The sequence below is a fragment of the Pteropus vampyrus genome, unplaced genomic scaffold (assembly GCF_000151845.1).
Source record: "Pteropus vampyrus isolate Shadow unplaced genomic scaffold, Pvam_2.0 Scaffold95, whole genome shotgun sequence".
Lineage (NCBI taxonomy): Eukaryota > Metazoa > Chordata > Mammalia > Chiroptera > Pteropodidae > Pteropus > Pteropus vampyrus.
In genome coordinates, this window is record NW_011888876.1 from 3,637,058 (window position 1) to 3,662,225 (window position 25,168).

The window sequence follows — 25,168 nt, forward strand, 5'->3', positions numbered from 1 at the left end:
GAAATGATATTTTCTATGCTGTGTTGCACTCTTGAAAGGATTATGGTCTGGTGCATTCCATGGTCCTTAGTAACCGAGTTATTTTGTTTGAGGTCCTCAGCCAAATGAAAATGGTTTCTGGAAGTGGAGGTGGATTAGTTCCAATTTCCCGAAGGCTAGAACTAAGAGCAGTGGGTAAAATCTGCAGAGAGATTGTACCTCAGTGGAAGGACACACATTCTAGTCATCAGAACTGTTTGCCAAAAGACGGAAGCAAAGGTTCTGCTTCAGTAGGTGGGAGGGACCTCCTCAGTGGAGATGTTCAGGAGAGCTTGTAGGGTAGCCATTTGGTAAAAATATTTGAAAGGGGATGACTCTTTAAAATTTCTTGGAGTTTTTAGTCTATGAACGGCAGTAAAGGTTTTGTTTTTTTTTTTTTAAGTCTATGAATATAACAAAGCAGAAAAAAATAGGGGAAAAAGGAAACCTATTTAACAACCAATATTTCTTGAGCATTTACTGTGAACTAGTGGTAAAAGTGATTTACATGCATAGTCTCATTGAATCCTTTCAATGGCTCCATGAAGAAAGAGATGCTTTTATAATCCACTATTTCCATCCATCAGTAGTGACTCGGGTTAAATAAAATTGTCTGAGGACACACAGTAAGTGTCATTGCTGAGAACTGAACCCAGCTCTTTCTGACTCCACAACTTATGCTTTTCACCGGCACACCGCACTCCCTTGCTGGCTCCTGTTAATATAATAAGGATCCTGGATGTACCCAGATCAGAACTTGACCTTGTTAAAGAAAGAGTGACAGTTGACGTTCTTAATAATAAAAGCTTAATGGAACCAAGATTGGTGATTCAGAAGAAATTAATGAGATTTTGTCAATTTTATTTTAAACTTAACTTGTCAGAAAATACAGTGTCCAGTGACAAACTGTAGAAATGTTTTTGACAAATTAACTTGACTACAGGTGCCAGATCAGGGAAATGTTAATTTAATAGCCTTTAAGCATTCCAGATTTATCGAGGGTTAAGATAGCACTACAAAGCCAAGTCCCTAGCTCTGAATGGATCTGTCGTAGAATTTTATACAAAATCTATTCATAAGTTCAGTGCTACCATTTTGAATGTAAAAAAAAGTGAGGTTTTTTTTCCTCAAAGCCCATAAAGCTAGCATTTATTGAGAAAAAAATGCTACAGTCTGGTTTTGCGTTTTCTTTTCCTTCTCGTTATTTCTTATAAACCTTTATTTCTCATGGTCTGTTAAACCTGGCTTAGACCAGATTTAGGCCAGGTGAAATCATTAATCAAATGAAGTCCTTTATTCATCATCAGAGTAATAATTTGAGACTCCGTACAAGTCTGGACACCATGTTATTAAAGACTAGGCGATTGAAGGAATATAGACAGCATCCTCTAGTCCTCGTTGAGGGAGTTGGGAAGGAAGGTACTGGTGGAATAGAACTGCGGCCATTCCTTTAAGAGAGTTTTAACTTTCGAAGGCTACAAATAACCCTTTTTATCAATTTGCATCATTACATTGTCTGGATACACTGATATATTTATTTCTGCATTAAAATTACATATAATGATCCGCTCGTGCAGTTGTGACTAATGGAATAATGTTGCCTGCTTTTTGTCTCTTGAATTGCAGAAGCCAAGCCGTCTATCCTTTCTCTGTTTCTTCCCCTTGACAGAGAAATTGAACACTTAGCAACAGTTTTGAGATTTGATACTCAATTTACTACTGACAAACCTCGATGTTAAGTAGCATTGCTAACTGAACCTTTTGTCCTTAAGATTTAATTCAGCTAACTCGCTTGATATAGGTGTTTCTGAATTCAAGATTATTTTGAACAGAATGTCCTCTATTGTTCTCCCTGCCTCCCCCATTTTAGAGACTACCGGCTACATAATAATTTGGCTGCTGTGGAGTCTAGTTGGTCTTCATGAATTGCATTTGTTATGAGGAATAGCTTTGCTACAGGAAGTACTTTTCTTTTAGCTTTAAAACCTGAATTGGGGGCCTTCCCTGATTTAGGGGCGCTCCCGGAGAGTGTTGTTGTTCAACTCCAAATTTATCAGCTCTTTGTAGGTTTATTACTTTTTATTTTTCTTTGATAAAAATTACTTAACCTGCCATAGGAAGGTGTCTGAGTTATATCTTCAACTATTTTTTTTTTTCCAGTAGCCTGTCATAGTAGCAGGCACAAGTGTGTTCGTAATAAATCTTCTTGCTGGATGCCTTAACATAGGCTGCATTTTCAAAATTGATCCTCTCTTTCTCTTACCTAAAACTCTTAAGCCATGTGTGGCAGTTCTTTTTATCTCCTTTTTTGTTCATAATTATGATATTTACTATTTTGTTTCTAATTATAAAAGTAATACATGCTGTCTGTGGCTAAGCCACCCTGAACAAGCCCGATCCCATCTGATCTCGGAAGCTGAGCAGGGTCGGGCCTAGTTAGTACTTGGATGGGAGACCACCTAGGAAGACCAGGTAATTTAGGCATAAAAAATAAGGGATTGTAAACTGACAGGGTCCTTGCAATCTGTGAGGTCAACCAAGGGTTGCCTCGCCTTAAGAAAAATAATAATAATAATACATGTTCACTATATAAAAATGAAGAAAAACATAAAGTAGAAGATTAGAATTACCCATAATTCCATGTCTCAGAAGAATGCCTGTTCACTTTTTTGTGTATTGGTATAGTAGGTATTTTAATACAATAAGCATCTTTCCCTTCAGTTAATGGTTCTATTGGATGGAAGGATAGATTTGTTTTACCCAAAAGGCCTTTGCTAACTCCCTTTAGTTTGGACTGCTTCTGAGCTCCCATTGCAGCCTGTACTTTCCCCTCTTGAAGCTTTTATCACATTCTATAACATAGACCTTCAGCAGATGGTGAATTTGGTGAGGGTCTGCATTGTGTCTCACTTGACTTTGTCTTCAGAACCCAGCATGGTGTTTCAGTGTGTGTTTGTTGAATGCATGAGTGACTGAAAAAGATGGAACCAAAGCAGTTTCCCTTTCTCTGTGTCGACTCCTTCCTTGTGCTTAATTATGCCTTCATTTCCCTAATTCCATATTGTGGAACACATAAATTGCCATGCAGTGAAACTGTATGATATGATCTTTGTTTATTGCTAGTTGCTTTTTAATAGTTAGATGTTAGATCTTTGCAATATTGCTTGCCTTGATGTGTGATGAATACTTTTAATCCTTTGGTCACCTTATTTTTTTTTTTAGTAAGTTAATTACTTTCTATTATGTTGATGGATTATTTTATGTTTTAGATGATTCCCTCTAAATATTGCAACACAGGGACTATTAGATAGAGCTAACTGCCACCACCTTGAGTTTTTCAGAAGAGGCTCCTTATTAAAAAATATATAATTTCAGTGTTTGTGCAAGGCACTTTTTCCCATCATCAGTGCCTCGAGATGGAATTAGAAGATTAAAAAGATAAAGTGCTTTATTCATTCAATAAGTATCTACCATATTTATTCTCATAGTTTTCCTCACACTTGCTATTTCACTGTGAAATAAAGAGAATGGGATTTATAGGAGTCTCATTCCTAAATAATGGCGCCCTTCAGGCATTTTACAATAGCAAAGTTCTCTGGAGCCTCAGTTCCCGACAGTTCTCCGTGGTCAACTCCTCAGAGCTATCTCCTGTAGGAGGCTGCTTTGAGCAGCGCTTTGGGTTCATTTGTGGAAGAGGGAGGAGGAGATGATTTCCAAGCCTTGCGTCTGAAAGCAGGAATTGATTACATTTAGAATAACTTTAGGGAAAGACGGTGTTGATGTTGAAAGGCGCATTAGAGTCAGACACGGGTTTGAATTCTGCCTCTTCCCCCTTGGTTATGGGATCTTGAGCAGATGACTGTAGCCTTATAAGTCGTAGTTTTCTCATCTATAATGTGAGGGTAATAATAGAACCCCACCTCTTATAGTGATTGCGAGAATTAAATGAGATAGTTTAGGCAGACATTTAGCAGTTTATTTAACAGCTCTAAATAAATGTTAGCTCTTATTATAATAACTTATTATTAGGGCTTCTATAGCATCCATCTTTGGTCTCATGTGACCATGTGAATAGGCTTGAGTAATAGAAATAGACGTGATTTAAACACTTGGGCCCTTGCTAGCATACTGCTCTGCATTTCTAAAGCACTTTACAGTTTGTGAAGCACATTCATACTTGTCATCTCATTGAATCTTTGTTATCTTGGGAGATGATTCTTACAGTCCCTCAGCTCTGGTTTTTCAGAAGGAAGAAGAGGAATAAATAGAAATAAGAAGGGAGAACAATGACAATCAACTGGTCTGGATTGAAAAGGAGGTTGAGAGGAGAGTAATAAGAGGGAGATTAACCCCCTCCAGAAAGATTGCCTTGGTTTTCATCTTAACCCTTTGGCTGCCCGACAAGGTCAAATGCTTGCTGTTTAGAGCTGTCTTTGCTAGTCATTGGAATTATTATTCGAGCCGAAAAACACGCACGGGTATGTGCGTATGCATGTGTGTGTGTGTGCATGAGAGAGATACAGAGCATTATGTAGGAGGATTACTTTATTATTTGCTTTAAAACATAGAGACAAGACTCAAAAGAAAAAAAAACACCAGTATATCTAATATTAGATGCTGGGTTCTATGAGATATGGAATTTCTCTAAACATATTTTAAATGGATTTTATGTATTTCCTTACTTTAGTTCTTATCTTTTTTTTTTTTCACCTTAGAATTATAAAATTATAGAGTGTTAAAGATGGAACCACTTGATGGCTCAAGTCCTTCCATCTCCATCCTCCACCAGGAAATAGACCTACAGAGGAAGGGCAGGAGGGATGGATGGAGGAAACTACATTTATTGAGGTCCTACCTGGTGTCCTAGTGGGCATCTGAGTCATTTATGCATGCATTCTGTAGTTCAGCAGATTGTTTTTTAGGAGAGTCTTCTCTGCTCCAGCACAGAAGTGCTAGCCATTGTATTGAGCAGTAAACCAAGCTGACGCTATCGTGGCTGCCCTCATGGAGCTCAGGTGCTAGTGGGGAAGGCATACACTAAAGGCGGAGGTAAATAGGACATGTCAAATTGTTTAATGCTGTGAAGGAAATGAACAGGATATATGTGAGAATAACTGTGGATAGGGCTTCTTTCTATAGGATTATCAATGAAGGTTTCTTTGAGGAAGTGTCATATCTGAACCTTGAATAGTAACAGTCCTCACAAGAATCCTCTTATGGGTAGATCCTGTCATTATCATCATTTTACACATGAAAATGGAAGAACGAAGAGATTAAGCAACCTGCCCAAGGCCACACATCAAAGATCATGAGAAAAATCCTTCTAGATGTAGTGAGTAGTACCTGCTATGGTCTTGAAAATGAGAGAAGCAGGCTAGATACACACACATATTCAGGGTACTTCTAAAGGTCAGCGTAGCTGAAACATGACGAGCAGGTGGCAGAGTGGCAGTAGATGATGTTGGTGAGGTAGGCAGGGGTCAGATCATAAGTGGAGAGATTGGCCTTTAACGAGACGAGTGACGCTCCCAGAGTAAGGCAGGAAGGGAAAGAGGAGGAGAAGCTGGTTAAACCTAGGTAAGTTTTTGAATTTAATGATGGGAGAATAACAGAGTTCTTTTCTGGAAATTCTTATTTTCCTATTGAAAACGAGGAGTATTTCTCATCTGTTGGCAGTTACATGAGTGAAGGACAGAGCTGAAGGTCTTTGGGGGCTCACAGGAAGTTTGAGGAGAGAAGCAAAAATGTGCAGTGGAGGTCTTGGGTGGGATGCGGGTTGGATCAGGAAATGCAGTAGGCTGCTATACCATGTTGGGTGTCTGTTCGAAGTTTATCATCATGAATTTAAAGTAAAACCAGTCTGTATAGTTAACATGATTTTTCTCCAGTGATGTTTAGCTGGGGAACGCGGAGGGCTGGATTCATTCAAGATTGGTGTTCTGCCCTTTGAGTCCAATGGAAGAACAGAGCACTAAAACTGTATTTGCAAAGGAATGATTATAATGATGGACTGTGTAATCCGGAGGGTGGTGTTGGGAAATAACGGAGACTGATAGATAATTAAAAGGTGATGCGGTCAGCAGATTGTAGGTTGAAGAATTTGAGGGACTACTTAAACAAATGAAGTGAATGGATATTCCAATTTGAGATTTTGGAGTTGGTGCTGACCTCTGGTGTATCCACTATAGTAAGTGATTGAGGTGGAGTGGATGGAAAGGCATTGGGGGTGACATGGCCTACGTACTGAGACACTTAGGTATTGGATGGCTATTCCTTTAGATGAAATTCCAAGAGTGATGACAGGAGCTGGGGTGAGAAAGAAGACCATGAGCCAAGAGCTCATTCAAGCCTTCAGCGAGCGAGAAGAATGCTCAAAAGGTCGATGGGTAAAAGAGACAGACGAGGAGGACAAGATGGTGTCGTTGGATGGCTTGGGTCTCAGGAACAGGGATTTTTGCAAGAAGGGAGAAGTAATAGTTTGGAAGTCATGGGGACAAGAATATCTACTCTGCCTCCTGGCCTTGACGATTTGAAGTTAAAAAGAAAAAAGCAAAACTCTTCTGGATAGCAGAGGACGCAACGTCCTTAGTGACCTGCAGGTTCAATTAAGGCCAAAAAGTGGAAGGAGTGCTTTTTTAAAAAGAAATGATGATTTATGGAAGTTTGCTGACTAGTGCAAAGGTTCCTGAAGGGAAAGGAAGGTTCAGGAGGGAGGAAGGGGAGCTGTGTGGGATGGGCTGGGGGTAAACAGCAGCATGGTATGGCAGTTAGGGCAGTAACGGAAGGCCGGGGACCCTTCAGCTGCAATGCGGATGAGCAGAGTAAGCAGATGTCCTGCAGTGAGTTAATGCCCCACAGTCTCTGAGAAGCAGCCCTTGGTGCCAGTGCCACAGGCCTAAATGCCTCCTCGGAGAGTATGGCAGCTTCCCATGCAGCTTTTCCCAAGGTCTCAAGGAATAAGATGGCAATTTCAGGGAAAGTAGCTGATGCCAAGATCTAATGGTGACTTTTCCAAGGTCACACTGAATAAGTAGCAAAGCACATCTCCTGACACTAAACATCAGATCTGCTTACCCTCTAATTTGTTTATTTTAATTGTAGTACTCATTTACCTTACTGCTGGCAGAATTGAGTCCATTAGACCATTAGACCATTACAAAATGACAGTTATAGAAAAAAAACCCTTAAAACTAGACCGTGTTTAAACTTTGGGACCATCCCAGGCTCATAAGCAGGTCTGAGCAAAAAGGATGAGAGATGGCCGTGACTGTGCGCATGCACACCCTCATGCACTGTGCTCTGTCCACAGGGTCATGTAGGCACAACAGCAACCAAGAAGATCGACGTCTACCTCCCCCTGCAGTCGAGCCAGGACAGACTGCTGCCAATGACCGTGGTGACAATGGCCAGCGCCAGGGTGCAGGACCTGATCGGGCTCATCTGCTGGCAGTACACAAGCGAAGGACGGGAGCCGAAGCTCAAGTAATCCTTCCTCTTTTTGGCTGCTCTAGTTTCTGGCTATCTCCTGGCCACTACCACTCCACCCCCCAATCCCCTAACCGCTCCCCCCCTCCCCCCCGCACCAACCTCCGTGCTGCCTTCTGGGCCCAGCCAGTCTTTCTAGGCATCGGCCTGGGACCCAGATGTCCACACTGACCCAGGTCAGGTTGCTCCCCAGATCTCGGGCCTGTGGACCTCAGGCTTATCTCTGAGAATCTGCCTGTAAATGGACTGATAAATTTGTGAATGCAGACATGAGAAAATGCATTTTAGCAGTTTCCCAAACCCTTTTATGTTGCTCACTTATAAAAATGGCATGGGAGTTAGTGGGAGAGAACTAATGTTAATTGAGCACCTACCATGAGTTGGGCACCATGCTGGGCATTTCGTACTTCATATCTCATTGACTTCTCCCAGCTCCCTGTGAGGCGAGCATTACGATCCTCATTCTGCATAGGAAGAAACTCCCAGTCAGAGAGTCGTTACTTGCTGAAGGTTATACCAGTGGGAAGTGGCAGGGTCGGGATTTGATTCTTGGTCTGTTGCATTATTTTTGCATTATTTCCTTGGGTCTGAATTAGTTTTCTTTGTTATCAGTTACTGGCTCAGTTTTTCTCTCAATCACTAGGCTCTCTTCCTCATTAAACGATTGTTTTTAAAACGTAATGCTTGAAAACATCTCTGTGTTTATACGTCATAACTTGAACTTGAAAATACTTTCTGCATTAGATCGCCCATACATAAATTTCTCATCTGTCAGGCATCTCCTTCTAGGTTTATGTGCTCTTCCCAGCAATAGTGTTTGAGAATCAGCAGAACGTAGTGGGTGCCTTCATTTCTGAAATGCATTCTCATGCAGACTTTCTCTTTTCACATTTTCAGTTAGAACGGTCCATCGTCAGTTGTCTTTTCTTTAGGTACATTAAATTTGCACCTAAAATTATTCTTTCAAGTTCTTACTGACATCGCCCTTCACTTTGCCTGAATAAATTGTGGATATAAAAATAATCTTTACCACTCCTGTGGTAAAGGCAATAGAAAGCCTTTTTAACCAAGATACCACCTAGGCTCAGAAAAGGGTTGAGTCAGCAGCTCTGCTGAAGGCTGAGCAATGGTTGTCCCTTTTCAGCATGAAGTGGAAGCAGGAAAACAGGAAAGAGAGTCACCGTGTTAGTGACTTTATGTATGTTGTCTGAGTTAATCCTCAAAACATTACTCGATGCAGGAACTGAAACCAAGAGCGGCAGAGCAACTTACCAGGATTATACAGCCAGTAACAGAGACAGGAGTGGACTGAGATGCATATTTTAGAGATGAGGAAACTAAAGCTTTGTGAGGCTAAGTACCTTTTTTAAATTACACAGTTAGTGCTAGAACTGGTGGTATTCGTGACATCTAAACTAAAACCTGAAGGAGGAAGAATAAAATGTGATGCAAAAGGGTGGAGTGGAGGGTTTTCTAAACAGAAGGATACACATGGACTTCTGGTTATGATGACCCTTTAAATCCATGCTTTAAATTCTATATTCTGTTCCAAATACATAGCAATGATAAATACATTATTGACATAGTTGTCCTTTAGTAACAAGATAAACATGAAGGTGGACTAGAAACAGAACCAAGTACAGAAATAGGCAGAATGTGCTAGGAATCGATTCTTTTAGGGTATTCCTGTAAACATGCTGCAAATGAGCTTATCGGTATGTGAAATACTGATTTTTCTCAAGCTTCAGGGCAGCTAGGCAGGGTCTGGGGTGGTCAGAGCCCCCCAGCCATTATTTCTAGGTAGGGAACAGTCTCATGCATCTACCTGTGTGCCATACACATACTGTTATTTTTCACAAGTATACCACGATGTCAAAAAAGAGTGGGAAACACTATTTGAGAATATGCGAGCCAAAGGAACTTCATGCCTGGATGGGGACCGGAAGAAGTCTCATGCCGGAAGCTAGGAGCTAGGGTGGGACTACCTTACCTATGAAAAGAAGCAACAACGCTACCTCAGTCTCTGACTTGCTTAAAGTTGTGTTTCTGGGGTGGCAAGGGAATAGAGATAGCAGTACGACCAGGACCTGGCCATGAAGTGACTGCGTTTATGAGAGCCCTCATGGTACCAAAGGATAGGAAGCCTGAACAGCCAGAATAAGACCTGCTTCCAGACTAGAGGCCTTTGCTTGGACAAGGATGGGACATGGTGGCAATGTCTGTAAAAGCACTGGATAGGGAATGGTGAGGAAGGGAGGAAGAAAGAAAAAGAGATAAAACATATCTGTTTAAAAAGAGCTAGCAAATTAAATACCAAAGCAAATGAATACAACTAGTACTAAGAAAGACAATAATTAGAAGAATTAATTCCCAACAAAATATAATAAAGCAATCTGAAAATAATTACAAATAAATATGTTTAAAATCATCAAAGAGGTAAAGGAATAACATTCATGGTAAACTTTTAGGAAATTGTGAAACAAAACCGAGCAGATGAGAATCCAGAGGTGGATTTAGAAAAGAACCAATTAAAAGTACTGGAAATGTAAAATGTAGTTATTAAAGTTAAAAAGATGGATTAACTCTAGACTGGCATAGTTAAAGAGGGAATGCGTTGAAAGATAGTTCTAATGAATTCCACGTAGGATGTAACAGATAAAGAGATACAAAGAATGAAAGATGAGTAAGTTAAGAGACATGAAGGAAAGATTGAAAGCTTCCGTTTGTGAAGCAGAGCGTGGAGGGAATGGCAGAGAAACATTATTTGAAGAGAGAATACCAGGGAATTTCTCAGAATCGAAGGTAGATATATGAATGAGTCTTCGTATTAAAAGCACATACAAATTAAATGAAGGAAGGATGTAGCTTTTTTAACAAATGGGCCTGGGGGAATTGGACATTTATAAGCCAAAAAGAAAAAATTAAAAGTCAACTATACCCTAAACCTCATACCTTGTATAAAATTAATTCAAAGTGAACTATGACTTACATGTAAAATGTAAAACTATGAAACTTTTAATAGAAAACAGAGGAGGAAATCTTTGGGACCAGGGGCTGGATAAAGAGTTCTTATACATGACACTAAAAGCATGATCCATAATAGAAAGAAGATAAACTGGACTTTATCAAAATTAAAAACTTTTGCTTTACAACCTTGCTTTCTTCCCAATCCAAAAGCTGTCAGGCAGCAGCTGCCCAACCCTTTCTCGTGGCCCAGTCTTCGGCTGCACCCGGCCAACGGGGATGGAGGCTGCAGGAGGGACTGGCCAGCATCAAACAGTAGAATTTAAGGCAAAAACGTGTCAATGGGGATATTTTGGTGAACTACATAATGAAAAGGAATAGCCCACCAAGAGACTATAATTCTAACTGTGTAAATATCTAGCAACGTAGTCTCAGAATATCTTAAGGGAATTATAAAGAGGCATTGACTGATCCACAGTCAAAATGGGAAATTTCGATATATTCCTATCAGAAACTGGTAAATGAAGCAAACTGAAAATTAGTACAGAAAAGGAAGGTTCAACTAATTAAGTTAGCAATTCTGAACCCCCAAAATAGAGATTATCCCTTGTACTAGTTTGTAAACCTCTGAATTTAAGTATATTTTACTGAGTTATATTCCTGAAGTATATATAGCATGTTGACATCTTTTAATAATTGCTCTGCGAGTACATTTTAAATTACTAAGTTGCATTGAATTCAAATAAACCATTGTCTTTTGAAGTTTTTACAGTTCTCACGTGACATTGGATTTCTCAGTTCCGTTTGGTATAAGACAATCTGTAAAGGAGATCCCTGGGTTCTCTTCTTATCAGGCAGTGTAGTGCAAAGTTATTTTCTTTCTAGCTTGTTTGTACTTAAGGTGCTTATTCGATCTTTTCCAGGGAGTTGGCCCTGTGGAAGAACTCTTCAGATTGCTAGATGCTTGGGAGACCTTGCCTCCAATTTCGTTCTGGTTGTCAAGAAAACCATTTATTTAAGAATATTGTTCTTCAGTCTCTGTGCCTTGAAAACTTTATGGTAGTAGGCTTTGGCCAGGGGAAGGAACGGAGAACTTAGCTGGAATTCTTGACTTCCTTTACTCTTGTTAACTCTCGAACAAGATTGGCATGTGATATTTACGCTGTTTTCCTGCTGATTCGATGCACTGATTTTAGGGGAAACTAAATCTATTTGGAAGAAAGTAACTGAAGTCATTTCAATCTCTAGGTAGTTGAATTTTTTAATTTAGACTTTGTTATATAGTTTCATGATTATTGCATTTTGATCAGAAAATATAGCCTATAAAGTTTCTGCTTAGAGATTTATTTATATTTATTTATACTTTGGAATTTTTATAAATATTCCATGGATTCTGGATAAAAATTCTGTATAGGTTACAGAATTCAATATATGCTTATTAAATCATCTTTAATTATGGTTACTTTTTTTTTTTTAAACTTTCATCTTTGGATGATTAAGAGAAATGGATTGAAGTTTCCATTTTCTTGTGTTTTTGTCAATTTCTCCCAAGATTTGAAGTTTACACTTTATATATCTCAGTGCACAAAAAGATTCATGCATTTCATATCTTTATTGTGAGCTGTACTTTTTTCAGTATAAAACAGTCCTATTTGTTTTATTTATGTATGTGTCCTGCCTTTTTCTTTGCTTTATTTCAATAATATTAGCTTTTCCAACCCTGTTTCTTTGCAATAGTTTAATGTATCTTCGTTCATACTTTTACCTTCACCTTTTTGTTTTAGATATGATGAATAATTTGGGGAGATTTTTGTTGTTGTTGTTTGTTTTTTGATTTTTGTTTTTTGTTTTTTTGACCCAGTCTAAGTCAATGTCTTTTTATCGGGAAGTTTATCTTACTAACATTTATTGTAACCAGCGATGTTGGTTTCATTTCAGTCAACTTGTTTTAAGCTTTGTTTTCATGCCTTTTTTTTTTTTCCTATTTCAGTTTATTTTTAATTCTAAGGCTGGTTACCTATAAGATTTTAAAACCTTTTTAATAGACTTTATTTCTTAGAGTAGTTTTAGGTTTACAGAAAAATTGCACAGAAAGTGTAGTTCTCATATATCTCCTTCCCGCCTCTCATTTCCCCTTATTAACATTTTGTATTAGAGTGGTACATTTGTTGCAATCAATAAACCAATATTGATACATTGTTATTAACTAAAGTTGGTCATTTATGTTAGGGTACTCTCTGCGTATCCTACAGTTCTAAAGGTTGTATTATATAGAATGATTCCACTGCCCGAAAAGTGCCCTGTGCCCCATCAGTTTATCACCTCCACCCCCCACCTCTGGCTGCCACTCATCTTTTTAGTGTTTTTATAGTTTTGCATTTTCCAGGTCAGCTAGCTAGAATCATACCATATGCAGCTTTTTCAGACTGGCTTCTTTCCTTAGCAATATACACTTACAGTTCTTTCATGTCTTTTTGTAGCTTGATAGCTCATTTCTTTATATTGCTGAATTATATTCCATTGTATAGATGTAGCACAGTTTGGGTTTTTTTCATTCACTTAAGAACAGCTTGGTGGCCTCCAGTTTGTGGGAGTTATGAATAAGATGCTATCAACATTCACGTGCAGGTTTTTGCATGACATAAGTTTTCATTTTGTGAATAACTAGGAGTGCAGTTGCTGGATTGTATGATAAGCCAATGTTTAGCTTTCTAGGAAACTGCCAGACTGTCTTCCAAAGTCATAACATTTCACATTTCCTTCAGCAATGCATGAGAGTTCTTCTTGCTCCACATCCTCACCAGTATTTGATTTTGTAAATGTTTGGGCTTTTAGCTATTCTGGTAAGTATGAGGCGATATCTCGTTTTAATTTGTAATCTCCTAATGAGATGAATTGAACATCTTTTCATATGCTTGACATCTGTCTTCTTTAATGAGTTGTCTGCTCAGGACTTTTGCCTATTTTTTAATCAGTCGTTTTCTTATTGTTGAGTTTTAAGAGTTCTTTGTATATTTATCAGATATGTTTTGTAAAGATTTTTCTCCAGATCCAAAGCTTGTCTTTTCATTCTCTGAACTGCATCTTTTGCAGAGCAGCTTTTAATGTTAATAAACTCCCAGCTTATCAATTTTTTATTTCATTGATTGTGGTTTTGGTGTTGTATCTAAAAAGTCATCACGAAACCCAAGGTTACCTATATTTTCTCCTTTGTTATCTTCTAGCAGTTTTCTGGTTTTGTGCCGTACATTTAGGTCTGTGATCCATTTTGAGTTAAATGTTATGAAAAGAGTAGGGTGTGTGTCTAGATTTCCTTTTTTGTGCATGTGAATATCCAGTTGGAAAAACTGTCCTCTCTCCACTGAGTTGCCTTTTCTCCTTTGTCAAAGATTAGTTGACTATATTTGTGTGGGTCTGTCTGTGTGGAACCTGTAAGATTTTTAAAAACCTTCCTTAATTTATATTCCTCCAACAGATTCAAGAGTGAAACAACATCTGTTGAGTAACACCCAGTTATAAATGAGAGAAAAATAAAATTCAGTGAGTTTTTACTCTGCCACGAACTTGGGATGGGAGTTATGCACCTGCCCTTTACCTAAAGTTACATTTACCCCCCTTCATAGACAATTTAAAGTGATTTTCAAGGGTGATTTTGACTAGTCCCAATTGTTATACAGAGACTTTAGTGCTATATTTTGACTCCATTGGTACACGAGAACAGCCATTTTTTGGCCTTCCTCTTTTCATTTATCCCTTAGACATTCACCATATTTCTCTGATCTCTTATTTACTTTTGCTCTTTATAAGGCTCCTGACAGGTGAGCCACTAAAAGCCTGGAGAGTTTTGCTGTAGTCTAGAAAGTTGGAGTGATATACTTTGAAGACGATTTGCAATGCTCAGTGAGTGGAAGATTCTGGCTATAGAGCAGTGCTGTACAAAAGAAACATAATGCAGTCACCTCACACCTGTTTGAATGGCTGTCATCAATAAGACAAGAAATAACAAGTGCTGATGAGGATGTGGAGAAAAGGGAACCCTTCTGCACTGTTGGTAGGAATGTAAATTGTTAGAGCCACTATGGGAAACAGTATGGAGGGTCCTTAAAAAATTAAAAATAGGACTACCATATGATCCAGCATTCCCACTTCTGGGTTATTTATCCGAAGGAAGTGAAAACAGGACCTCAAGATCTCTGTACTCCCCTGTTTATTGCAGCTTTATTCACAGTATCCAAGATATGGAGTCAACTTTAGTATCTATCTGTGGATGACTGGATACAGAGGATGTGGTATATATACACACAGTGGAATATTATTCAGCCGTGAGAAGGAAGGAAATCTTGTCACTTGCGACAACATGGATGGATTTTGAGGGCATTATGCTACGTGAGATAAGTCAGACAGAGAAAGACAAATACTGTATGCTATCACATATATGTGGAATCTAAAGAAGCCACCCTTATAGAAACAGAGTTTAGAATGATGGTTACCAGGAGTTAGGGGCTGCAGGGTATGGAGGCATGTTAGTCAGAGGGCACAAACTTCAGTTAGAAGATGAATTAGTTCTGGGGAGCTGATATACAGCATAGCAATTATAGTTAGCAGTGCTGTATTATATACTTGAAAGTTGCTAAGAGAGTAGATCATAAATGTTCACAAAAAGAAATAATCGTATGATGTGATAGAGGAGTTAGCTAATACTACTTGGTGCTTATCATTCTGTAATATATAAGTGTGTTCAACCAAGGTGTTGTACACCTTAAACTTATATAACGTCTTATGTCAATTATATCTCTATAAAGCTGGAAAAAATAGATAATGCAAGCTGCAAATGAGCCACATTGCAACTTTAAATTTTCTAGTAACCACATTTTAAATTGAAACTAGGTTTCAAAAAAAATGAGTAAGATGAATTTTTATACCATATTTTATTTAACCCATTGTACCTAAAATGTTTTAACATAATTGACATTTTAAATTATCAGTGATATCTTCAGTGGGGTTTTGTCATAAGTTTTCAATATCTCATGTTTATTCGCTATTGATAGCACATCTCACAGCAGCCACTTCTCAGGTGCTCAGTAGCCACGTGTTGGAAAGCGCGTCTTGAGACTGCACGCAGGCACAGTGTAACCGTGCTGTGGCGTTCACCGTGGGTCCCCTCCATTCCTGTGCAAGCCCAGCCGTCGAGCCTGTGGGAAACTTAGTGCGTTTTGTAGATAGTTGAGGGTTTATCTCGTTCAGTATCAAATTTTCTTAAATTCGATAGTTGTTCATAGAAGCTTTCTAAAACGTGTTAATACTTCCTTCCGCCTTCGTAATCTGAGTATAACATAGTGGCTGAGAGCGTAGGGTCCAAAGCCACAGTGCGGGTGAATTCTAGCACTAACACTCACTATCAGGGTGATCAGGGTGAGTGTGGGTGAATTCTGTCACTAACATTCACCATGAGGGTGATCAGGGTAAGTTACTTCAGCCCCATGTGCTCCAGTTTTCTTGTGTGTCAAATGAGGATAGAAACTTCCTAATAGGGTAGTTATAAAAATACAATGAGAAAACATACGGCGAGTGCTCAGTAAATGCTCATTTCTGTTGCTGCTAAAGACGATAACTGTAGCCTGCTGCTGCTACAACCAAAACCAGTAGCAGTTCAGCAGCAGTAGCATAATTTAGGCCTTTCCTGGTGACTCAAGTAATTATGCTGTGCCGTGGTGCACTGATGCCCTTTCGGGCTCAGCAAAGTGTATGGGAATGTTTGACGTTACAATTACATGTTTTCTGACAACTTTGCGATTTGAATTCTTTATACTTCCCTTTTTTTTTTTGATTGTCTGCTTGCCCACGTCTATCTATCCTCCTCCTCTCTAGATTTCTGCTTCTAACTTGTATTCCTTAGAGTCATCATTGAGAACCACTTACCTAAACAATACATCCTGAGAGGCCCTTCCCATTCTGACCCCCAGCTGCTCCCTGGCGTCCTCACGCATCACATTCTTGAACTGGCAGCTTCTCGACACTGATACCGTGTCCGCTTTTGCCGTTTCCTTGCTCAGGAAATGCCTTTTTCACTCTTTTCTTGATATCCTGCTTCATCTTGAAGGCTTAAGTCTGTAGATCTAGGTACTGAGGATAAAATGGAGAACAAGAGAAATGTGACTGTTGCACGCAAAAAATTTAGCTTTGTGGGGAAGAAGAAATATCAAATGTATTAGCACTTTGTCACTGGCTCATTTCACTTATCATTTGTATTTATTTGTATATACAATAAACATTTGTTGAGTGTTTACTATATACCAGGCACTTTTCTGTGTATACAGTTGTGAATGGAACCAGACGTGGGCTCTCTCTCATGAATTTCACAGTTTAGTGAGAGAAATAGGCAAACAATTCAAATCATTAAACCAAATAATTAAATAATGTTTGCGTAAAGTCCGAGTTAAGCGCTCTGAAGCAGAGAAATGCTGTTGATGAGAGTGCAGCCTGGAGGCCGGTCGGGGAGATGCTCAGCGCTACGGGAAGGGTCTGGCCTCAGGGGCGAGGTTCCTGGCAGACGGAACTGCAGTGATGCTGTGGCTGGAGAAAGACCATTGTTGTCAGGGAACTAAAGAAGGCCGGCGAGACAGGAGCACAAAGACGGGAAGAGAAAATAGAGCAGAATGAGACAGGTGGGCAGGGGCCACAGTGGAGCTTGAGAGAAGTGGACAGATTCTGGAAATATTCAAGGGGTAAAAATTCACAAGACTTAAGAATGAATTAGATATGGGAAGTGTGAGAGAGGAGCTGTATCAAAGATTTCTGGCCCGCACCGCTTTGTATGTTGTGCCCTCCACTGTGATAGGGACATTGGAGAACTGGGTTTTGTTTGGTTTTTGGTGTGTGAAGGGAAGAGGGAAGGGCAGCCTGAGTTTGGTCTTCTGCCTGTTAATTCAAGATGGCTTTGCTGTATCTAAGAGAAGTTTTCAAATAGTCATTTATATTTGCATGTTGGAGTTTAGAGGAGAGATAGGAGCTAGAATTGTGAATTGAGAAGTCACCTGCATAGGGGTATCAGTAGAAGCCTCCGGCACAAGTAAGTGAAAAGAAATAAAGGCCTAAGATTGGACATTGAAAAGCTGTGTGGGTGGTGGTGCTGAAATGGAGCGTCCTAAAGAGGAAGTAGGTTCTGAGTCGGGTGGATAAAGAGTTTGGTTTTGGGTGTAATGAAAGCTGAGATTACTTGAGAGATGGATCCAAGTGAAGAAGTCTTATAAGCAGTAGGATAGATATGAAGATATGAAGCCTGGACCCTATCTATGTTATCGGCTTGTATTCCCCAGTCCATAACACAGTGCTTATATTAATACAGAGCAAATGCTCAATAAATAATGTATGGAACAGATAAGGGAATAAACATAGAAACATTCAAAGATGTGGACTGAAATTCTCCACCCCTGCCATGCCAGGGAGGCCTTCCTCCACGTGTCTGCTAAGACAAGCTTCTCTGGCTGTCCACAAACCTTTATTCATTAAAAGTCACAGTTCTCAACCTGGTGATGAATTTAAGTGATAGATGAAGGTTTGAGGGAAGTTATCACACTTTGTTCATTGAGCTGGACAGAAAGATTGCCCGTCATCAACATTTCCCAAGTGCCAGAGTCGCCACTCTACTAGGTAGTGAATTGGTAGATACGAGTACACTGGAGTGTCCACTGTGTTTCATGCTCCAGGCCAATTATTTTAAGTGTATTATTTCTTATAACAGTGTTATAAGTCATAGATAGTAACAGTAGTGAAACTGAGGATCAGGAAGTTAAGTAACTGCCCAAAAGCTTATATTTAGTAAGTGGCAGAGTCAGGATTTGAATCTAGGTCTGACTCCCTTTCCCTTGATCTTAACTACCATGCTGTATTGAGAAACAAGGCTCTTCTCATGGTGATAGCACTAGGCACATTCTAGCTATTTGAGATTTTCCTTCTTTCCGTCTGTCCATCCATCCGTCCATCCATCCATCCTTCCATCCTTTTATTCTTATAATCACAGCAAGCATTTACATGTTTTCTACACCATCCCAGGCACTATGCTAGGCCCTGGGGATACAGAGAGTCATAAAATCAAGTCTCTGGCCTCAAGATTCAAGCAAGTGGTTCATACAGACACCAAATTACACAGTTTCAGTTTTGTTGTTATTTAGACTTGCTATAATAGTGGATATCCAGAATTCTATGGAAACACAGAAAAGCTTTTCTAAGTCTGCCTGAAAATGGAGGTCTGGGTTGAGCAGGGATGGGAGGGATGTTAGGGAAGGCTTCCCACTAGAATGGATGCTTGAGTTAAATCTCAAAAGATGACCTGACAGACTAGGAACAAGTAGCATCTAGGCCGAGAGGCCTGCGTGAATAGTGATGGGAGCTGACGTTATGACCTTAACTAGGGTACTGCAAGCAGTTGATGTGACTGGAGCCTAAGTTGTATCTCCTGGAAAGGAAGGAGGTTGGGTTTGAAAGCAGAGCAGTGTATAGTGGAAGGATTTATGGAAGCCAGATACTTTAAACGGCTCTTTTGTTTTTATTCTAACGGAAAGGAAAGGCTTTAAACAGAGCAGTGACAGTGTCACAGTTGTGTTTCTGGTAATGGGATTGAGGGTGAATGTTTGCAGGGTGAATTTGTAGTAGACTTCATGGATTTCTGAAATTTAGAATTCTGCCAACTGAATTTGTTTGAAGAATCTCTCTCATTTAGAACTGTACAGAAGAGACTTTCCAGAAATGCCAGAAATGATGGAATTAGCAAAGGATGTTAAAACAGCTATTATAAACATGCTCTATGTGTTCAACATGATAGAGGCATGAACATGTAGAGGAAAGAAGTAGATTTTTAATACCCACATGGAACTTCTAGAGGTGAAAAATATAGTATCTGAAATGAAAACTACACTAGATGAGATTAACAGAAGATTAGATACTGCAGAAGAAAAAATCAATGAACTTGAAGACATAGCAATAGAAACTATCCATAAAAGAGCTCAGAACAATACAAAGGGCTTGCTTCAACTTAGAAATTAGTGGTTATTTTCTCCCTAGAACATTTTTTTTTACCAGAGAATTTAGACTTAACTATATACTGTGTGAGGTTGCTGTGGCTTGACAAACGTTATGATATCATTTTTCAGTTTTTACTTTACGGAGGGTTTTGTTTTAGATAAAGGGAATCTTCAGTTTAAAAAATCTTTTCTCTCGCTTCAAAGAGATGAACTTCTGAGCTGCAACCCTCAGGAGCTTTCTTTCTATTCCTAATGTGTAACACACTCTTAATATCGATTCTGTCATCAGAATAAACTGCAAAGCCCAAGTAATGAGAGTTCTGGACATTTCAGAATCATGTATTAATTTGTTTTTCATTAAAAAAAAAAAAAAAACAATAAGCATTCATCTGTCCAGACATACTTAAGCGTGTTTTGCATTTTCTGCAGTAATAGTGAATTTTTATGAGTATGTAAATTAACATGTCACATCACATTTGGAAGAAATCTGGGATGCTTCCTGGAATGCTCCTGAATTTTCTTATGTGAATTAAGTACCAATTATGTATGGGCTACTGGCTTCTGTCTCTTCATGAAGGCTGTAGCAGTCTTTGAACATAAAGTGAATATTTGTCAACAATTCAGTGAAATAATTTTTTCTAATGAAAAATTTTAGCCTTGATAAAATACGAATAAGTAAATTTAGTCAGTTGTAGTCATCAAAGCTGTATATATATATATATATATATATATATATCTCCAACCCCCAAAATGATCTCCTTTTGGCAACAGGATCCATTTCGCATCCATTCATTGTTCAAATGGCCAGTTCTCTCATGAGCATTACAGTCCCCAAGGGGACTGCTCCTTCCATGCCCACCTAACTCTAAGCCTCTTCCTTAGTTTTGGATCCCATGGCCCTATACTGTTCCTTACTTAGTCTTTTTCTCCCTCTCTGATAGTGACTCACAAACAGGACTTTTAGGTTTCTGTATCTCAAGCTATCTACCATGCTTCTGTTAGTTAATTCTGCAATCAGAAGCTTCAGAGTAATGTAAGAAATCTTGCAAAACGAGATTTTTTCATTCCAGGCACTGTGCAGCGAATTAAGTCATTTAATCCTTACAAGACCCTTATGTAGTAGGTATGGTTAGTTTCTCTGTAATTCCATAACTTGGTAGAGAAAATGACCACATTTGGGAATCGGGATGTGGATGAGGCAGGCAGTGCTCAGAGTGTCTAGAACAGGTGATTCTCTGAACATTTTTACACAGTTGTAATAATTTCATTGTTTTTTCTCCATTAAAAAAGTGAGATGCAGCACTCATATCTTGATGAACTGTAAAAACGCCTCTTTCATTCTTACCTCTTCGCGTGCCTTCTTCTCCCCTTGTCTTGAATTGCAGTCTCTGACACATGAGCATCGCCTTGAAAGCCACATTCGGTTAACAGATATCAATGTGACAAGCAAGAAAAAGAAAAGCTTATTATTTCTCTTCTCGTTAAAACAAACATCATTAATAATACCCTTTATGTTTTTTTCATGGGTAGAGTGATCAGTCTGCACATTCATACATTCGTTCATTCAACAAATATTTGTTAAGTGCCTTCTAAATGCCAGCCACTTTACTCTTCAAGGAGGGTGCAGAGACAAGAGAAGAATCCTGCTCTTCAGGAGAACATAGATGCATAAATAATAAAAAGCAATGCAGTAAGTTAGATGCAGAAATATTAACCGAGTTCTGTAAGGCCACAGAGGAGAACCACTTTTCCAAATGATTCTCCTAGAGAAATCAAGGAAAGCTTTTTATACATGAGGAAACGGAGGTCAGATTTGGTCACACAGCTGCTTAGTGGTTGAGTTCGCATAAAAACCAGATCTGACGGCAAAACCACTGAAATGTGCCATAAGGAGGCACCCCTCTTTTCACTGTGTTGTTAGTTCCAGATGTCTATATTTAGGGTCAGGGTCCACAGATGCCCTTTTATTATCTCCCCATTTCACAATGCCACCAATTTCTGATTTGATCAAAGAGCAGGAGAGAGACCTGAGCTCTCTAGAACTGGCTTTGCCCCCATTTAACTAGATGATCGCGAACATAGTTTTCTTCTTTTCTAGGCCACCTCGTCCCCATCTGTAACAGCAAGGAGGCTGAAATGAATCTCTGACCTTCTAGTTTTTTATATTTAATGTGTAGTGGTTTGCTCCATTTCTTTGGGAAGTCTTGACACACCCTGGCTTTGTCAGAGGGTTAGGTGGGAATCAAGAGAGAGGGCTCCTGACTACCTGCATTTGATCTCAGCTCTGTCACTTACACGCTGTTTAGTCTCGAGCAAACCACTCAACCTCATTGAGCCTCGGTTTTCTAATTTATAAAATAGACATAATAATAACTGACTCAGAGCCGATGTGAAGATTCAGTGAGCTTATGTGTCTAAACTACTTTGCACAGTGTCTGGTACATAACACTCAATAAACGTAGCTAATGATACTAATGATTATTGTGCTGGTTCTGTTTTGGAGTACTGAAGCAGTTTTAGAAGTCAAAATATCACAGTAGCTTCTTTAATTAATCATTCCTTAATAAAAGCACAAATGAATCAATATGTCCAGGCACAGAATAGAGAATTTTAGACATTTTCCCCTTAGATGTAGGGGTTAGAACACTGTTTTGCTGCTAAACTTTAGGGGTGACACAGAAAAGACTTCCATTTTTGTATAGTTTCATATAACATAGGGTGAATCATTCATCCTTTTCCTTGCTGTGCTCCCAGTTCTCAGGACAGGCCACAGCACAGGGTAGGTACTGTGCAAACGTTTTCTGAAAGAATAAATGTTTTCACACTTTGTATTTAAGAACTGGGGAAAATAATAGCACTTTGCGGTCTTTTGGCTCTTAGATCTTATCCTGTGACATTTGTTGAGTTCATTTTGAGGGGATTTGGGGGCATCCCACGACAATCAAAGCAGAATTCTTCTGATACCGATGTTTGGCTTTCTCCTTTAATCAATAGGCTTATTATTTGCCCTTGAAACCTCTGTGATGCTGAGGAATCACAGGCATTCCTCAGGATGATTTACACGGTAATAAATAATCTGTGCTGTCCTTTGCTTGCTTCATCAGTGTCTGCCCTGTTCATAAAACCCTGGAGGCTCAGTGGCCCCAAGGCTGGAGCACAGTGGACGTTAACTCCATTACAGATGTATGCACGTAGAACACGTCGGTCAATGTTATTGTTGCTTTCTTGCTCTAATACGTAGTCCCAGTTTATCTTTATCTTTAAGGATTGACATAACTGTAGAAGTTATTTTCCATCTGACTATTATAGTCACCATCCCATTTATTATTATTTTTTACTTCCATTGTATGATAGGCACTGCATATTATCTCATCTAATCCTCATGCCCACCCCTGAGTTAGGTGATCATACTCTTTTTATAGAAGGGGGAATTGAAACTCAAGGAGGTAAAGCTTATTCTCTGAAATCACATAGCCTTTGATTGATACAGCTTAGGATCGAACCCAAGTCTCTCTGGAAAAGCTCTTAGCTACTACACTATGACATTTTCCTCATCTAAACGGCTTTCTTCTGCTTCTACAAGTGTTTTGTGTTTAAGTTTGTAACCTCTCATGAAGATCTGTAAGTTTCCCATACCATTCAGAGATGAATTTTAAATTTTTTAATGGCATCGCAAATACATGAAATTTATAGTGACACATATAGCCAGATTACTTCCTTGTTATCCATCCATTTAGCAAATTTACAGTTCCCATTAATTTTAATCTGCTCTTATTACCTGTTTTATGTAATAAATATCTCTTAGTCATGACAGACTGAGTATAGATCACCTGAAGTAGGCTCTCTCTCAATAAGCAGAGTTGCAGCAAAAGATTTGTGAATTAATTGGGAAAATTGCAAATCAGGTAGTCAGTGAAATAATTCATTGTCACATCCAATCAATAAACTTTGTAAATCAACTCATTTAATTCAAAAAATGATCTATATAGATCAAGCAACCAATTAAACAATTAGCATACACTTTGCAATTAATTAATTTAAGCATCAATCATATAATTAAAACTCCAAATTTAAGCTGCAGAATTTAGAATCCCATCGCTTTGCGAACTATTAGGTTCATACTTCTGAACACTAGCAGATTTGCAGTTTCACGGTTCAGCTTCGGAGCAGGGTATCTTAAAGTGTTTTACGTTGATTTCAGTTTTAAATTGTCTTTATGTTGATATAGTTTCCCTCCCTTTTCAGCCAATTGACTTTTGACTTAACCCAGAAGTAAACCGGGGAGGCTAGAATCTGGGATTACTGACTGGGCATTCCAGGGAAGTGAGAAAAGGCCAGAAGTAGTTGAAGGGGCTCAGATAATCTGCGTCAGGACAAATCAGGTCATTTGCTTTTACTCTATTAAGTATCCTTGGTATTTGGAATCGGATCCTGCCAAGTGAGTCTGATTTTTTTTCAGAGAAAGAAGAACTGTGTAGATTGTCTTTGTTGCCTCGGGTACTTCTCCTGAGTTAGAGCAGAAATTTTCTTACTCCTGACCATAAATCAAAGGCCTCTGATTCTCCCAAAGTAATTTTTTTCCTCTTTTATAGTTTTGTGTATCTTTTATGATTTATTTATTTTTATTTACATTTATATTATAGCTAATATAGTGCTTACTTCCCCCCCTCCCCATATTATAAACTTCCTTGAGGGCTGATAGTAAATCTCATGTTTGATCAAAGGGCTCCTGTGTCTTATCGACAACAGGTGCTCCAAAGGTTTCGCTGGAAGAACAGAGCAGCGTCAAAGCTCTTGTATCACGTTGTTTTTCTCCCAGTTTGCACTGCCATGTGTCTTCTCATTATTAAATAAAGTAGGATTTGGGGGATCCGAGGGTATCCAGGCTTTGGGATAAAGAACAGCAGTGTCCCGGGTTGCTCGCTGCATATCACAGCCCCTGGTCCCTACGTCCCTTTCTCACGTGGAATGCACTCACTTTTGGTTTTCCTTTCAGTGACAATGTCAGTGCCTACTGCCTGCATATTGCTGAAGATGACGGGGAGGTTGACACAGATTTCCCCCCGCTGGATTCCAACGAGCCCATTCATAAGTTCGGCTTCAGTACTTTGGCCCTGGTTGAAAAGTATTCATCTCCTGGTCTGACATCCAAAGAGTCACTCTTTGTTCGAATGTGAGTATTGACTCCTTTACTCATCTCAATATCGCATCTCTCTACCTTCTCGTGTTTTGGATTTGACTTCGGTTTTGTTCATCAAATGAATATTTGGTATCTGGAGAGTCCACATGTAATGATTACTTCTAGAGAGATGCTGGGGGACAACATTCGAATTATATTTTGTGCCCTGTGCACCTAGATTAAATACGATGGCTTTGGAGTAGCAAATTATTTTAGGTAATCTCTGAACCTCCATCGTGTCTGTGAACCAGGCCTCTGGATATATTGGGGCACTTTGGAGTCTGTGAAGCAAACAATCTCTTCAAGGAATCCAAAGTAAATGAAAATGTGTATTGCAGCCACTTCTCTCTTGTGACTTAAAATACTTCTTTTTCTCTCCCACCTCGTTCAGAACAAATTTTATTTTTCTTCTCGGTTACCTTCCTGTAGACAGAGCAGAGATTCTTAACCTTTACTGCCTTCGGCAGTCTGATAAATCCTATAAGCCCTTCTCAGAAAAGTA

The 25,168-nt window shown here is 39.1% G+C and overlaps 1 protein-coding gene and 1 pseudogene across 7 annotated transcripts in view; both read left to right on the forward strand.

The window, feature by feature from the left end:
* MAPKAP1 (mitogen-activated protein kinase associated protein 1) overlaps positions 1 to 25,168 on the forward strand; it is a 238,846-nt gene that overhangs the window by 112,268 nt on the left and 101,410 nt on the right. For all 7 annotated transcript variants that reach the window (XM_023533068.1, XM_023533070.1, XM_023533071.1 and 4 more), the window contains 2 exons: positions 7,328 to 7,500; positions 24,484 to 24,660. In XM_023533068.1, the coding sequence (XP_023388836.1) occupies positions 7,328 to 7,500; positions 24,484 to 24,660 (350 nt within the window). The remainder of the gene's footprint in view (positions 1 to 7,327; positions 7,501 to 24,483; positions 24,661 to 25,168) is intronic.
* LOC111742520 lies at positions 2,384 to 2,502 on the forward strand (annotated as a pseudogene).